Source organism: Xiphophorus couchianus, chromosome 23, assembly GCF_001444195.1.
Source record: "Xiphophorus couchianus chromosome 23, X_couchianus-1.0, whole genome shotgun sequence".
NCBI lineage: Eukaryota > Metazoa > Chordata > Actinopteri > Cyprinodontiformes > Poeciliidae > Xiphophorus > Xiphophorus couchianus.
In genome coordinates, this window is record NC_040250.1 from 932617 (window position 1) to 948234 (window position 15618).

Genomic DNA, 15618 nt, shown 5'->3' on the forward strand with positions numbered 1-15618 from the left:
GACTGCAGCTAGCATAACATGTTGTGAATGCTAAGGCTAGTTAGCATAGCCACTGATGATAAACAGTTTTTCTGTAACTGTAAGTCATTTATTCACCATTAGCACATTTAGCAGCATGTACATTAAGATGATTGACAGCTGTTAGAAATTTTTTAGTATTATCATTTTATTTTCTTACTCTAGTTCACATTAAGTCTATAGATCTTTGTGATTTTCTGTTTAAAGTGTTCTCTTCTTTAAATGACCTGGAGGTCACTACTGTCTGTTCAACTTTACGGGAAATAGATAACACTAAGTTTAACACCTCCTAATTTAGTAACCACCTGTGAACAGTCGTATTTTGTTTTCTTGACAGTACTGACCGAGATTTGAACCGGGCTCAGACCTTTGATCAGATATCACATCTGGAGCTGGGTTGTTAGATGTTTGGGTTAGAAGCTTTACGACCTCTGTTGTTTTTCCTGACTGCCCCCTTGCCTGTCCTTCTTTGACAATAAAAACAGGAGTCCTTGTGAGAGCAGCCCAGAACGCTCTGTGGAACTGATCGGAGGAGAAGTTTGATAGAGCCTTCCCTTTTGCAAAAGCTCCACGTAAAATTCATATACGTTGTCTGTGGTTCTTTCTTTTATTTAGGTTCGAAAGGAAAATACCTATCAACAGCGCTAAGCCCCTCCTCCTCCTGTCTCTGATTGGTTGTTTTTGGTCGGGCATTTCTTCAGACACCAATAGCAGCTCTGGGAACAGGTGGAGGAGATCAATATGTTTAACAGATTGTCTATTAACATAAACCATAACAACCGTTTTAACAAATTTATAAAGAATATTCCTTACATCAGTTACAGACTGCAGCCTCAAAATTAGACAATAGCACCTTTTTCATACAGGGGATGTTGATATTTTCACATAATTTCCATCCTAATAAGAAATATACATGTAAAAGCTGAAAAAATAGTTAAAACCTGCATTTATTTCTGTATTTATTACTAAATCTTCATCAGTTTCTTTATAATTTTTTAGGTTTTTAAGAGCCAGTTGAAGTTCCCCTCCCTCCCAGTCTTGATTTTCTCTCCTCCTCTTCCTCCATCTCCACTGCAGCATGTCTAATGGTTCTGCTGCAGATCTTATCAGCGCCGGCTGTAGCAGAACCGACAACCAGCCAAACCCAGAGCTATCACACAGCCAGGCCGTTGAAACCGTCCACACAACCTGCAGCTGCTGCACAAGAAGCATGCAGGAGAGGCCTGAACGTCGGAGACAAACAGGAATCCATGAGCTGCAGAGCAGAGAGGACGCCTCAGACGCTGCAGTGCCGTCCACCGCCGCGCTGCAGGCGCAGGCGGATTCTCCGGATGGAACCGTTTGGAGATGAAGATGAAGAGCGGAGCAGGATTTATGTCTGCTGTCAGAGGATTTCACTCTGGAACGTTTTGTCCCTTTTCTTCCATTTTCTTGTTCATGCAGTGAGGAGAAAGTGTAAAAATGTGACAAATATTCAATATATATACATATATACATTAGAGTAAACATTTTACTATGTTTCGATCCGCAGAAACAAAAAGAAAAATATAATTTCTTTATTTTAATTCAAATTCCAACTAATGATTATTTTATTAATAGATGTTTAATTGATTAGTTGGATTTTTAAAATGGCACAGTCTGGATATTTTCCATGTAACCTTTTTTGGTTAATATTAGAAATACATTAAAAGATGCAAATAAACAATTCAATCCTTTTATAGATAAGAAAATATTCCCATTTCAGGTCTTATCACGTTTTGCCAAGTTATTGCATTTTATTGCCTAAAATTCTTGTAACTGATGAGTTAATTGTGTTTATTTTAACTTATTTGTTTTGGCGCTCCATAGAAGAGATGTGATGAACAGAAACATGATTGGGTTGGAATATTTCTGCTTTTATGGCTGCTGCTCCACAAACTAAACCAAAAACCAAATCAAAGTACGACTTAGAGCTTAAATGAGAGTCTACAGAAAAAGGATTTTTACTTTCCTTTGCTGCCAAAATTGCTTTTATCTTTCAGAAAATATAATACAGAAAAATATTTAAAACATGTTCCTACCATTCGAGTGATAATTAATTATTAATAAATGCCATAAATTCTGCAACTATTTCAAAAGAAAGACTAATTTGTGGCCATTTTAACTCAGGTTTTGTGTCTATTAACATTCAAGGCTCAACTTGAAAGAAAAAAGGGAAAATTTCAAAGCGATAAAACTTAACTCTATTCATTCAGCCTTCCTGTTAGTTGCTAAAAATCTTCTTCTCTCCCTCAACCTGAGTGAAATGTTCAAACAATTTGGAATTGTAACAGGTACATCTCCAAGCCTCCCTGAAATTTCTTTCAATCACCAGAAACGGCTTTCACACCGAAGAGTGTTGCTACCACAAACAGGAAAGTGATGAAATTGTCTGAAACGATGCAGTAAAGGCTGATTGTTACCAGAAACCTTTTCTAATCGTAAAGTCAGAATTCTGATCTAATCTCGATTTTTTCCACTTCATAAAAGTCAGAAACTTAAAGCCTTAAAGAACCTTCAGGTCAGAATTGCTTTTCTCCGTGGCCCTAATCCTCTTCCGTAGTTAGGAGTCAAGAAAAAGGGGAAGAAGAGTTGTGGTGCGTTCAGGTTACTTCAGAAGTAACCAAGAACGCACCAACCAATCAAGAACGTACGGAAGAGGATTAGGGCCACTGAAAAAAAAACAATTATGGCCCAGAAAAAAAAAAAATCTCTGAATTCTCATGTAAAACAAACAAAAAAAAATTTCAGTGTCCCGAAAAAAAAAATAATAATAATTTCAGTGTCCCGAAAAAAAAAAAAAAATTTCAGTGTCCCGAAAAAAAAAATAAAAATAATTTCAGTGTCCCAAAAAAAAAAAAAAAATTTCAGTGTCCCGAAAAAAAAAAAAAAAAATTTCAGTGTCCCGAAAAAAAAAAAAATAATAATTTCAGTGTCCCAAAAAAAAATTCAGGGGGCTCCGTAACTTTCAGTTTGCATAAAGATAATTTAAAAAGTGTTGCTGTTTATCTCGATCATGCCATTTGATAGTTTTTGCAATGTCTGATAGGTGCCCTCTAAACAGGACTTCCTGCACTGCATTTAATTAGACATATTGTGTGCAAGCAAACATAACATTTTCGACATCATTCTGCTAGAACATAAAAGTTTATTGCTGTCATAATTTTATTGTAGAGTTCTGATTTGACCTGACATTAGTCTTCAAGCTGTTACTGTGCTGATAAAAGTAAAACATACAGTTTTGTTGACATGTTTTCATTTCCCAATCCATAGTTTGTTTTGCTTTCACACTGTCATTTGAAGAAACAACGCTGATGCAAAGTTAATTATTGTTCTATGATAATCAGTTATGTACCAAATATCAATCCTTTTAAATGGGTATGCATTATGATTAATGAAAAATATAATTTTTTTTCAAACACAATGCTGTTCTGTTAAACTAAAGATATTGACAATGTATGGTTGAGATGTGAACAAAATGGCAGTACAGCAAGAATTACGTCATAAATTGAACACATGAAAACCAGTTCTTTGTGAAATACAAATGAACTTCATTGTTTTGTTTACCAAGAGTTTGCATAGTAGAGTTGATACCAGATATTTATGAGCAGTTGATTAATGTAAAAAAAAATATATAATAAAAAAATAAATAATAATAAAAAAAGTCATGTGCAATTTTTTTCTCACTGTCTGACGTTATAAGACAAAACTTTTCCTACTTTTTAAGGTTTTATTTGCTCTTCCTTTGAGAATGATCAGACAGGAAAGCCAGTAATGAAGCTACACAGCACAGGTCATCAGTCCGGGGCTTGAACCTGTGATGTCCACATTCAGGACTGAGGCCTCCATACATGGGTTGTGCTTTTCCACCGCACCACCCCAACGTTTCTTGTTCTAAGTTAGTTAGAATTAGCAAAATTGTATTTTCTAAATTCCAAAAAACATGAGAACATTTTTAGAGCGTTTTTGTGACTTCCTTCAAATGCAACAGTTTATATATTTTTAGCAATTATCAGGGATAACTGTCTTTTAATGCATTTAGACTATAGCTTTTAGACCTGCTCAAATGGAAAATGAGCTTAATCAACATATTGAAAACCATACCAGGAAAGTATTGGGTAAAGTAACATTTTATTAGCAAAAAGTCAGAATTGTGGTTTCTGAATTTTTTTTTTTTTTTTTTTTCGGGACACTGAAAAATTTTTTATTTTTTTTTTGGACACTGAAATTTTATTTTTTTTTGGACACTGAAATTTTATTTTATTTTTTTTTCGGGACTGAATTTTTTTTTTTTTTTTCGGGACACTGAATTTTTTTTTTTTGTTGTTTTTTTTACATGAAAATTCAGAGATTTTTTTTTTTTTTCTGGGCCATAATTTTTTTTTTTCAGTGGCCCTAATTCTCTTCCGTAAGAACGAAAGTCGGAGGTTCGAAGACGATCAGATTCCGTCGTAGTTCCAACCATAAACCGACTAGCGTTATTCCCATGACCCGCCGGGCATCGTCCGGGAAACCGGAGTCTTACTTCAGAAGTAACAGTGTTCAAATTGAGTTCGGATTTCAACATGGCGACGCTCATCGACATTGTTTGCAGCATCTCTGACAAACATATTTTTAAGCTGTACTTTCCAAAATAAAACATTTTTTTTTGTTTAAGTTTGAGGCGTTATAAATGACATTGATTTTAGACACTCTTACATGTTTGTCTTGTAAAATAATGCGAGAAGACGCCATAATGAAACGCGTCGGCCTGACAAGTTCTAACTAGGGGAAATCGGAGCTGCTCCCGCATTCCCAGTGGAAAATCCAACATCCGTTCGCCTTTCAATTGATTTTCCCAGTTTCGATTACAACTGGAACGCAACATCAGAATCTGCGTCAGTATCGGCACCGTGTCGATAGGTGGCGGTAGTGAACACAGGCGATTCTGAGCTGTAGGGGAAAAAAACAACAAAAACAGCCAGCAGAAAAGCACAGAACCAAGATGGCGGTGCAGGAGACAGCAGCCCAGCTGTCCATGGCTCTGAAGGTCCAGGAATATCCCACCCTGAAGGTAAACACGGCACACACCGGTACACGTCCCTGGTTCGGGGTGCTCCAGGTTCCCGGGGGGTTCGGTTCTGTTTTAAAGAGGTTGGTTGGTGGTTAATTTGAGAGTGGCTAAGGTTAGCTAAGCTAGCATGGCCAGAACATCAGCCTGATGGGTTTAAAGGCAAGAATCAGAACCGTTTACACTTAACGGGTTCGGTGCTGTTCTGCTTTGCTTGCGGTTCGGATTGTTGGGACTGAATCCCTCCAAATGTCAAATTCTGGCTCAGTTTTAGGCAAACTGAACCCGCTCCGGGTTAGTTCGGTCCCGGTACCCCCAAAATCTGAGTTCTTTGGTAAAAGGTGAAAAGTTCTGACTGGTGCCCGACCCGGTTCGGGTTAAACGGACGAGTTCGGATCACCAATAGAGACTGAAACAATATGGTTGCGCTTCCTTTCTGGAGCAGACGTGATTCGCCTGCTAAGGGTGAAAACCAGGCGAACCTAAACCCAGCAGCCGACCCGGTCCGTGGAGCTGGTTCGGGGTGGTTCTGGGCGGTTGGGGGTTTGGGGAAGCGGTTCGGCGTGTTAGCGCAGTGTCATCAGATTCCTGCCGCCTCTGTGCGCTTCAAAATGGCCAGCAGGAGAAACCGCCGCCGGCTGCCGCACACACGCACCGCTCCTCCATCCCACCGAGCGGGACTGCGACACCGGCGGACCCGGTCCAATGACAGCGCCTCCACACCCAGACCCGCGGTGAGTACCGGCTCAGAGAAACCGAGCTGGAATGGACCGCTGTGGTTCCGCTGCAGGGAGACGATGGGCTCCATTTTGGGTCCAGGCTGATGCTCTAATTGGCATCAGAAGAGGCTTTTTGTGCAGCGCAGCAGTGATGCTGCTGCTGCAGGAAACCCAGATGTCTCCATAATAACCTCCATCAGCAGCTAAACGCGTCAAACTGGATCTTATCTCCCTGCTCTAGGTGTGGCAGCAACGATCTTCCCATGAAGGAGCATTAAGAGACGATTCTAGTGACACTGAGCTCTTATCTTTACGTTTCTATCCAAAAATCACAAAGAAAATTCAAACATTTCTCCATGTTTAGCTTTTATTAGAACCAGAATAAATATCAGTTAATTCGTCCCAAAGGTTATGCTTGTTACAGTGTAATAGAGCGATTATTTTAGTTATTCAGACGACTAATCCAGTAATCTGATCAAAATTACTGCATGTTTTTCATTAAACCACTTAAGCTTATTTTTGTACACTATAAAAATGCATAATTCAATTCCTTTTTATTTCCTAAAATGCAATAGCAGCATTGTTTAAGTGAACTGCTTGATCATTTGTAGCAAAAGATGTATCTGCAGCTAAAAGCATGTGAGGGTTGATCCAGTGTTTAATTTTTGGATCAATTATTTGATGCCAAAGGAGTTAAGAGGTTTTTTACGCAGAATTTGAATTGGGTGAAACTAAAAGTGCCACTTGAGATTTTCTGGGTTTGATGTACAGAGACAATTTTAAAAAATCATTTATTGTAAAATGTTGGTTTAATTTTGGCTCCAACTGTGTTGTTCCTTCAGATAATGTTTTATTTTGACTCCAGTTAGTGATTAATCGATTACTATATTAGTTGATGATTATTTAGATTAATAATAATCAGATTCAATAATCAGATCAATAATCAGATTAATCGTTTCCGCCTGACAGCAGCATAAGATTCTCTCCTAGTTAAAAACTGTAACAGAATATTCTGCCTCGAAACGGAGATTTTATTTTAAATAAAATGTTTTTGTTTAATTCCCATTTTTCATCACTTTATAACGTTACAAAACCATCTCTCATCTTTTCTGTTTAAATTTGTGGATTAAAGGAATAATAATAATAAAATTCTGTGTATAACATTCTTATGACTTATTAGTACTTATTATTTTTTCAGCAGCAATTGAATTAATATTTTTCTGTGTTTACTTAAAGTAATTAGATCAGGTTTTGCATCATTTACATCTTTTGTGCAGAACCAAGGAGACTGTTGTATTTTTTCTGAAGGGTTAATAAACGATTAGACTCTCATAGCAGCTCATTCTGTATCCCAGTTTTCTATTTGACCAGATGGATGATGGAGGAAAGATTTTCTGACATCTTACAGTCCAGTTATCCAGAGCTCATCCTGATAACTCTCATTAAAACAACTTTTTTCCTTATAATTTTAAGATGTTTTTCTGGTAAAAGTGCATCTTTCTTCTGCTAATATTATGACTATATTTAAATAATAATAAATTATCGTAGTTTACATATTTTTTGCCTCATCCTATTTACCTTTTTACAGAAGCAGCATCATCTAAAATCAAGTTTTTTTTATCTGCCCATCATGTTAGTTATTCTCATCAAAAACAAAAAAGAACTGTCATCTTAATTCTTCCTTACATGTTCGAGAAGTTATTTAATCTTCATGGCAACCATTTAGTTGTGGACAGCTCCGCCTTTGAGGCGCAGCTCCTCCCCACTCAGCTCCTCTAGACTAGCCAGCAGCAAATAGCAAACACCTGCTGAGCTCATTGTAGGAGCTGCTGCTTGGTGAAAACGTTAAAGGGTTAACAGAGGAGCCATGTTGGATGACTTCCTTCAGACAGAGCAGACGTTTTTAAAGAGACAGAGGCCCAATTTCTAGATGTTGAGTTACGTAGCCATATTCCTTTAATTCATATTTGATATTTGTTGCATTGTTATAATAACTGATGGTAAGACAGTTGATTGTGCTGTAAATGGCACTTTGTGGAAACCTTCTGGGTCTAAATGAAGCAATAAGCAGATGGACATGAAGCTGGATGACTGTTACAGAACCAACTCGTCTCAGCAGACGTCTCTGAGTCTGTGAGGACAAACAGACGCTTCATGGCTGAAGCATACGCTCCCTCTCTGCTGGCGGACTTCAACAGATTTCTGAATGAGATCCATTAGTTCCTGCTGGAGCGTTGGCACAGTTTCCCTGTGAAATTAACTGAAGAGGAGGGATTCATTCATTCAGTGGATCAGCGCCATCCTCTGCATGCATTTATGGACAAATCTGTCTTCCACTCTTAAAATGTTCTTAAAATTATTTCAACATAATATTTTCTCTTGTATTGAATGTTAACAGAAGGAGCAGTAACATCTGGTGACATTTACTAGAATTACAGCTGCAGTTTGTAACTTTTATAATAATCTTTTTCACTTTAGAATTATCATTTGGTTGACAAATAATCTGTGGAAGAGAATCGAGCTCCTTTTAATTTAATTTCCTGCAGACAATTTTTAAAATGTATCGTCAATGTATCGGTAAATGTTCTGATCGATCTGTTTATGCGCGTTGGTCATTCATGCTTGTTTTTAAATGAACGATCTGAACCGGTTCTTTGACCTTTTAGCCGTGACGTAAGGCTGCTGCGTTTCCAGGTTCCGTATGAGACCCTGAACAAGCGGTTCCGAGCGGCCCAGAAGAACATCGACCGGGAGACGAGTCACGTGACCATGGTGGTGGCGGAGCTGGAGAAGACGCTCAGCAGCTTCCCGGTGGTTGACTCCGTGGTGTCGCTGCTGGACGGAGTGGTGGAGAAACTCAGCGCCCTGAAGAGGAAGGTGAGGGATCCGGTCGGGTTGAAACGACCGAACCGAACCGGATCTATGGAGGGTTAATGTTATGAGACTGTAAAAAAAATGTCGCTCTATTCCTTCTAACTAAATGTGGTTTCTAGATTCAGCATCAAAATCATTTTTAAAAGGCATATGCCAATTAGAGGTGGTTGTTGTCATGGCAACCAGCCGGCCGCTTTGTTCGAACTCCAGTTGTTTTTCCCAGTAGGTTCGGTTCGTTTAGTTAGGTTTGAATCGAAACTTTTGTCCACCTACAAACCTCGGTATCGGTTCGGTTGAAGTCGACTCTAGCGCGGTACAAAAGCCGGAGACCACTCCGAATGCAGGAAGCGGACTACAGCGCAGGGCATTCTGGGTAAATACAGCCAAAACAAACTTGAAAGCCCAGCGGTAGCGGGAGAAATGGCTCGAGATTTTTAGTCCAAGACAAACGAGGAATCCTTCTTCTTCTTCTTCTTGTTTTTTTTTTTTATGGCGGTTGGCAAACAACTTTTAGGTGCATTACCGCCACCTTCTAGACTGGAGTATGGATCAGATGTAAAATCACTATAATCTTCCCATAATACCTGTTTTCCAACGAGGAATCCTACCGCCACTCTTCAGTTTTGATTTTGTGCGCTCGGTGTCTCCGGAAGCTTTTGTATCGTTTCCGTCAGTGGTTCATGGTTGCAGCGCCCCCACATGTGAGGAGGGAAACGGGCTGCGTTTGACGCAGTGCAGTGTGAAAATCTAACCAAATGTTGCAGTTTTGTTCCCAGTCGAACCGAGTCTACAGGAATATCAGGTATGAAAACACGCTTAGCATTTTTGACGTCATTTGTGTCCACTGTGAGTTTTTACTGCCGTGAGATTTTGTCCTACTGGCCAAATTCAGCATTAGTTTGACAAATAACTTCAACTTCAACAACTTCAGACCCCTGAACGCGGTTAAGCTCATGTTCAGCCGCTGTGTTTCCGGGAGTTTATAGAAACCAAAATTAGTCCATATGTTTTCCTTATAAATGAAGACCGGGTGGGTTGAATTTCTCTTTTTCAGTTGTGTAGTTTTTTCCTCTGTATTGTAGTGCTTCCTGCGCATGCGTACGTTCCATTACCGTCTCCATGGCGACGTCAGCACGTCCTGCGCTGACAGGCGGCGGTTTTGTTCGTTCATTCCAAGTAAATATTCTTGTTTTTGTTTGCTACTAATTAGAAATCAAGCTCATTATGCAGAATAAATGTCAAACAGGGAGATATTAAAATGACTCTCCATGTTTTCTGTACTGCTTTGATTCAGCCAAGTAAAATCAGGTCTTTCTCAATGTTTTTTCTGTTTCTATTTATTTTTAGCTTTTCATAAACTTTTACTATTCTTGAGTAGGAGAAACATTCAAGAATTCTGATGTGGTTTTACTATAAAGCATCTGAACAAATCCTAACAAATTCTATTCTGATTAGCTTCCAAAAAGACCAGAAAGCAATTTTTTCATCCTTATTTTCCCTCTTTTCTCCCTCCTCTTGTGAAATATTGTTAGAAGCTTTCTTATGATGTCATGATTGTGTTTAATAATCTGGTTATTAGTAGTATTAGAACGCTGGTTCTGCTCCCGCTGTCGGTAGTAATATTTCACAGACGGAGCCGCTCAGCCTCCACCAGACAGTGAACTCTCACACCGAACTGCTGCTTAAAGCTGCAGCATGTAGCTTAAAGATAGATTTTAGATATGTACTAAAATATGTCTAAAGTAGGTAAATTTATTGCCAGATTTTTTTTCCCATTTTGCCAGATAACATGGTATCATTTATACCTAAAGCGAAAAACTAACAGCCTTTCCAGGCGGTCGGCAGTGATCGATTATCAGAGATCGGCCTCATGGATGATCGGTATCGGAATCGGCAGCAACAAAACCTGATGGGAGCGTCCCTTGTTATTAGGAAGCCTGACGTTGTGAAGGAAAAGAATCTTAAAGTTTAAACCCAGTAAACTGCATTAGACAAGTTGAGTGCATTAATTCACACTTTCAGACCTAACGTGGATGTTCTGTTTAACGTATCAGATAATAGGAAGCCATTTTTCAGCTCAGAAAACCGGCTGCATTTTGTTGTAATTCACCTTTAGCTTCCGGTCTGCTTTCTGAAGGCTGCTGAGTCGATTCAAGCGGAGGATGAGAGCGCCAAGCTGTGTAAGCGGCGCATCGAGCACCTGAAGGAGCACAGCAGCGACCAGCCGGGTTCGGTCAACCTGTGGAAGAAGAAACGAATGGACCGCATGATGGTGGAGCATCTGCTGCGCTGCGGCTACTACAACACCGCCGTCAAGCTGGCCAGGCAGAGCGGCATAGAGGTTCTGCGTTTGCTCATGAAACAAACTTCATTTTCCTCATCCTGACTTTAATCTGAAAGAACCAACTCTGCCACCTTAACAGGATCTGGTGAACATCGAGATGTTCCTCACAGCAAAGGAGGTGGAGGAGTCTTTGGAGAGGCAGGAAACGGCCACCTGCCTCGCCTGGTGCCATGACAACAAGTCCCGCCTCCGCAAGATGAAGGTACGTAGCATGCAGCATTTAACAGCAATACTCAGAAACCTTGATGTTCAGATCTGCTGCAGGGTGGGAGTGAGGATACTTTAGTTTTCTCTGAATACCGAATCAAAACATCAAAATAAAATTTCTCCTCATTTAGATGCTGTCAAAAAAATTAAATAGTAATTATGTTTTTAAACATGGAAATGGACACAAAGTGTAGCTTTGAAGGGACCTGAGGTCTATGGAGTCTCATTAGAGACGAAACTGTTACAGTAAGGTTGGGATTTTAATGATTTATTCAGGATCTACTGATGGAAATGTTAAAATTTAGCAAGAACTGGGTTTGAATTTATGTTTGAGAGTTCTCAAATCCTCACAGGGTCAAATATTTACATACACACAGATGCTCTGTAGCCATCAGCAAACTTCTGGCTTCTATCAGGGTTGAAGGTCTGGACCGGTCCAAAAGAAAGATGCTTTTTACTCTAGAACCTGGTACCACAGCAGCAGTGGGCTGAGTGACCCAGTTGTCTAAAATAATCTGTTCCTCATGTTTATTTAATGATTTTTGAAGCTTGGGGAACTTTTTAAAACTGTTTTATGTTTCTAATGATAATACTATTTTTTTTTTTGCAGAGCTGTCTGGAATTTAGTCTGAGAATTCAGGAGTTTATTGAGCTCATCAGACAGAACAAGCGCATGGATGCAGTGCGGTAACTCCCACACTTTATCACAACAAACCATGATTGATGGGCTGTTTTCCTGTTTTTCAAACTGTCTCCCTTATGTTTACTCTCTGTGTGTTTATATCAGACATGCAAGGAAGCATTTCAGCCAGGCAGAAGGAGGGCAGCTGGATGAGGTCCGGCAGGTGATGGGCATGCTGGCCTTCCCATCAGATACACACATCTCCCCCTACAAGGTAGCAGTCCTGCTTCATCACAGCATTACCAGCTGATAAACACTCTGCAGCTTCAACAGAGGTGCAAAAATGTAAAGCAAATTACTGTAATACCAGTTTCCTGCCACCAGTGGGCGCCTGTTATCTTTTAATAAGATTAAAATGCATTTAAGGACTACAGATTAACTTTGATTGGCGCTGGTTTTAAGTCAAATGAGCTTTTTATTATTTTATAATCATGACAGAATCAATTAGGTGCACTTTGTCAAACTTTTTAAATTAAATTAGTGAAAATAGTAAACAGTTGTCACAGCTTCCTTCAATGACCTGATATGAGTCCAGTTTTATGCTACAGTAAATGACAGATTAGTGTAAACACAGTTTATAATTTAAGAAATCTGTTTGTCAAAATTTGCAATTTAAAAACAGGATTAACATTTTGATGATCTGTTTTTATGGAGGAACAAAAGGGCCAAATTAGATGAATACATAGTTAAATCATCTTCAGTTCAAGCTTTTATTAAAGACACAATGTCCTGGTCCACAGCAGGAATAAAAAAAATACAATAAATAGAAAAAGGGAAAAATAATAAATGTTCAAATAAATAATTTTAGTAGAAAATTACTTTATTAAATATCACTAAAATGCAAATGTATAATGGACGATGCAGATAATTTATGTATGTATGCATGAAAGCCGAGGGGCTAAAACTGAACTCCAGTAGTTTAGCCTGATTCTTTTTTTTTTACACAGCTTTATCTATTATGATTTACATTTTAATGATTTCCTGACATATTTAACACACAAGAAATTAATTTTCTATTAACTTTATTTAATTTTGTCTCTTTTGGCCCTCCATAGTTGCTAGTGTTGAAACATTTTATCAGGTTTGTCCTGTTTTCAGGTCAGACATCATAAAGTTGTTAAAAATCTACTTTCATCTTGACCCACATCCAGTTTGAGATAAACAGTAGAAAAAAAAATCACATAATTTTAAAATATTTTATTATCTGAACTCTTTTTGTTTCACCTTGTTTCCGTTTATCCTGGTTCTGATCCGTGATCGATGAGGATGAAGTAGAACCTCGTCTCCTTGCAGCAGCCTGAGCTCATCTCACTGAGAGCACGTCTGATTTTTGGTAACTTCAGGGAAAACTTTGTCTTGTTTCTGCTCCCACCAGGATCTTCTGGACCCGGCTCGCTGGAAGATGCTGATCCAGCAGTTCAGATACGACAACTACAGACTCCACCAGCTGGGAAACAACTCTGTGTTCACCATCACCCTGCAGGCCGGGCTGTCCGCCATCAAGACTCCGTATCCTTCACTCCCACTGGCTTCCTGCAAACTTCCACTCTGATTATCAGTTCACTCGACTGGTAACGGCTCGTTTCTCAGTGATCAAAATAATACTTACTAAGACATTCCAACATGAAAAACAGATTCTTTAAAGTGCAGTTTGTGGTGTTTATTTAGTAAATGCTTTGTTATCTAAACCAGAACCAGTTTAATCCTCTTCACACCACGACGATCCTTAACTCGTCGTTTCAGTCAGTGCTACAAGGAGGACAGCTCCTCTAAAAACCCAGACTGCCCCGTTTGCAGCAAGTCTCTGAACAAGTTGGCGCAGCCGCTGCCGATGGCTCACTGCGCCAACTCCAGGCTGGTGTGTAAGATCTCTGGGGAGGTGATGAACGAGAACAACCCGCCCATGATGCTGCCCAACGGATACGTCTACGGCTACAACGTGAGTCCAGTCACAGCTGACAGACCTGGAATCAAACGTTTGGGCAGCAAAAACCTGGTTTGAGCCGCTAGAGTTTAAAGATGTTAATAAAAAAAGTTTCCAGAAGTCATCAGCAATATTTTCAAAGCAAAAGCAGCACAAACAAAAATGTTTTGCTGCACAAACATGACCTCTGATGACCTTTGGAAATGTTTTTTTTTAAAGTGATATCAGCACAAACAGGCCAGTCCCAATAAATCATGATAAATTAAAATGAGCTCCATTTGCATCATCGTTCTCTTTCTACCAAAGACTGGATGATAAAATATTCAGTCTGCTGTTTTGGTCTCGACTACATAAGTCGTTTAATTTGTTGTTGTTGTTGCCTTGTGTATTTTTGTGATATTTAAAATCTCTTCCAGTTCCAGTGTTAGATGCTAATCAGAAGCGAAAGTTTATTGATCTTTAAGAATGTTCTCCTGCTGCTGTCCTCCAGTCCCTGCTGTCCATCCGCCAGGACGACAAAGTGGTCTGTCCCAGAACCAAAGAGGTGTTCAGCTTCTCTCAGGCAGAGAAGGTCTACATCATGTGATCACGTCCTCCACCATGACGACTCAGTGGAGCTGTGACCTTTCACCCCAGTAGATGACTTCCTCTTCCTCACACACAGCTGGGCTCTTCTTCTTCTTTCAGACTGTTTAGATGTGACTAGGAGTTGTTTGACCTGATCCATTCAAGCACACAGACTATCGACATTTTCATTATCTTAAAGGCCTTTACTCTGAATATTAGAACCTAGAGGAAAAAGGACTGAGTGAAACTGTTAGTTAGATGTTTGATTTTACTACAACAAATAAAAAAAGAACTTGTAAAGGATCGCTCTGAGTTTTTCCTTTTTACTAACTTTTTTTTGTTTTTATAAATGTGATTGGCTGCATCGCTGGTCTCCAGCCGTTCTTCCTTTTTTTTATGATGGCTGAGGAACTCGTTTTGACTGAAACCTTCTGGTTGCCCAGCAGCACATCCCATAATATATCATCATTACCTTGCAATAACTCCTCAGTTCACAGGAGGCGCTGTTTCAGGTGGTCCTGCTAAATTCTGGGTCATCTATTTTTGTTTTTTCTGATTAAATAAACTTTTTATTTGACTAATTTTCATTTTGTTCCACCTTTCTGGATTCATTAGATTTAAATATCTGATGATGCATTTATAGGTTAAATTTTAGATAAAATCCTTTACCTTCTGTTGGCACCAACAGCAGGCCTCTAATTCTTCACCATGTTTTAATATTGTTCACATGTAAACTAACTCAGTAGGAGCTGATTTAATGCAGGTTTTATTCTCCCATCTGTTGATCGGCCCACGTGAAATCATCCCACTTGTGTCTGTCTGTGATCTGGAAGTGTATTTGTGACGATGCCTCTGTTCTGTGTGTTTGTGTTGGTAGTATTAGAAATGGGGAGTGTTTCATGAGCTGTGTGCCTCATAAAGATCTCAATGAAACTTGGATTTCACTCTTTATTTAAAGCGTCTCGTTTTGTCGCTGCGGTTCTGTTGACATGAAAATCCACCAAAGTGCTCCGTCATTTCCCATGAAACTCAAATTACCATTGACTATCGTCTGGTAGTTTTGGGCCAGACGATGAGAAACTGGAGGCAGATTTAAATTAATTCAAGGGTCAACATGATTGTCCATATGCATCATTTACATTTTATCAGCAGATTTCATGTGATAGACCAACAGAGGACATCTTAGCAATGAGAAATATAACAAAAATAGATGAT

General features: G+C 39.2%; 1 protein-coding gene across 4 annotated transcripts; it reads left to right on the top strand.

Moving 5' to 3' along the window:
* The first annotated feature begins 4815 nt into the window (after positions 1–4815).
* On the top strand, positions 4816–15339 carry maea (macrophage erythroblast attacher, E3 ubiquitin ligase). 4 transcript variants are annotated; one of them, XM_028008636.1, is made up of 9 exons: positions 4816–5089; positions 8500–8682; positions 10817–11020; positions 11103–11225; positions 11841–11917; positions 12018–12126; positions 13288–13421; positions 13656–13851; positions 14327–15336. In XM_028008636.1, the coding sequence occupies exons 1-9, from the start codon at positions 5021–5023 to the stop codon at positions 14420–14422; spliced, it is 1191 nt and encodes a 396-aa protein (XP_027864437.1). In that variant the 5' UTR covers positions 4816–5020; the 3' UTR covers positions 14423–15336. The 4 variants fall into 4 exon arrangements, with proteins under 4 accessions (XP_027864437.1, XP_027864438.1, XP_027864440.1 ...); XM_028008639.1 differs by lacking the exon at positions 4816–5089 and adding an exon at positions 9762–9855 and having other exon boundaries at positions 8553–8682; positions 14327–15339; XM_028008638.1 differs by lacking the exons at positions 4816–5089; positions 8500–8682 and adding exons at positions 9420–9481; positions 9762–9855 and having other exon boundaries at positions 14327–15339.
* The last annotated feature ends 279 nt before the right edge of the window (positions 15340–15618 follow it).

Bases quoted from the DNA above. Each gene is read 5' to 3' on its own strand.
- maea (XM_028008636.1), top strand. From the start codon at position 5,021: ATGGCGGTGCAGGAGACAGCAGCCCAGCTGTCCATGGCTCTGAAGGTC. The intron at 5,090-8,499 runs GTAAACACGGCA...CTGCGTTTCCAG, and splicing joins AGGAATATCCCACCCTGAAG to GTTCCGTATGAGACCCTGAA. The intron at 11,021-11,102 runs GTTCTGCGTTTG...CCACCTTAACAG, and splicing joins CCAGGCAGAGCGGCATAGAG to GATCTGGTGAACATCGAGAT.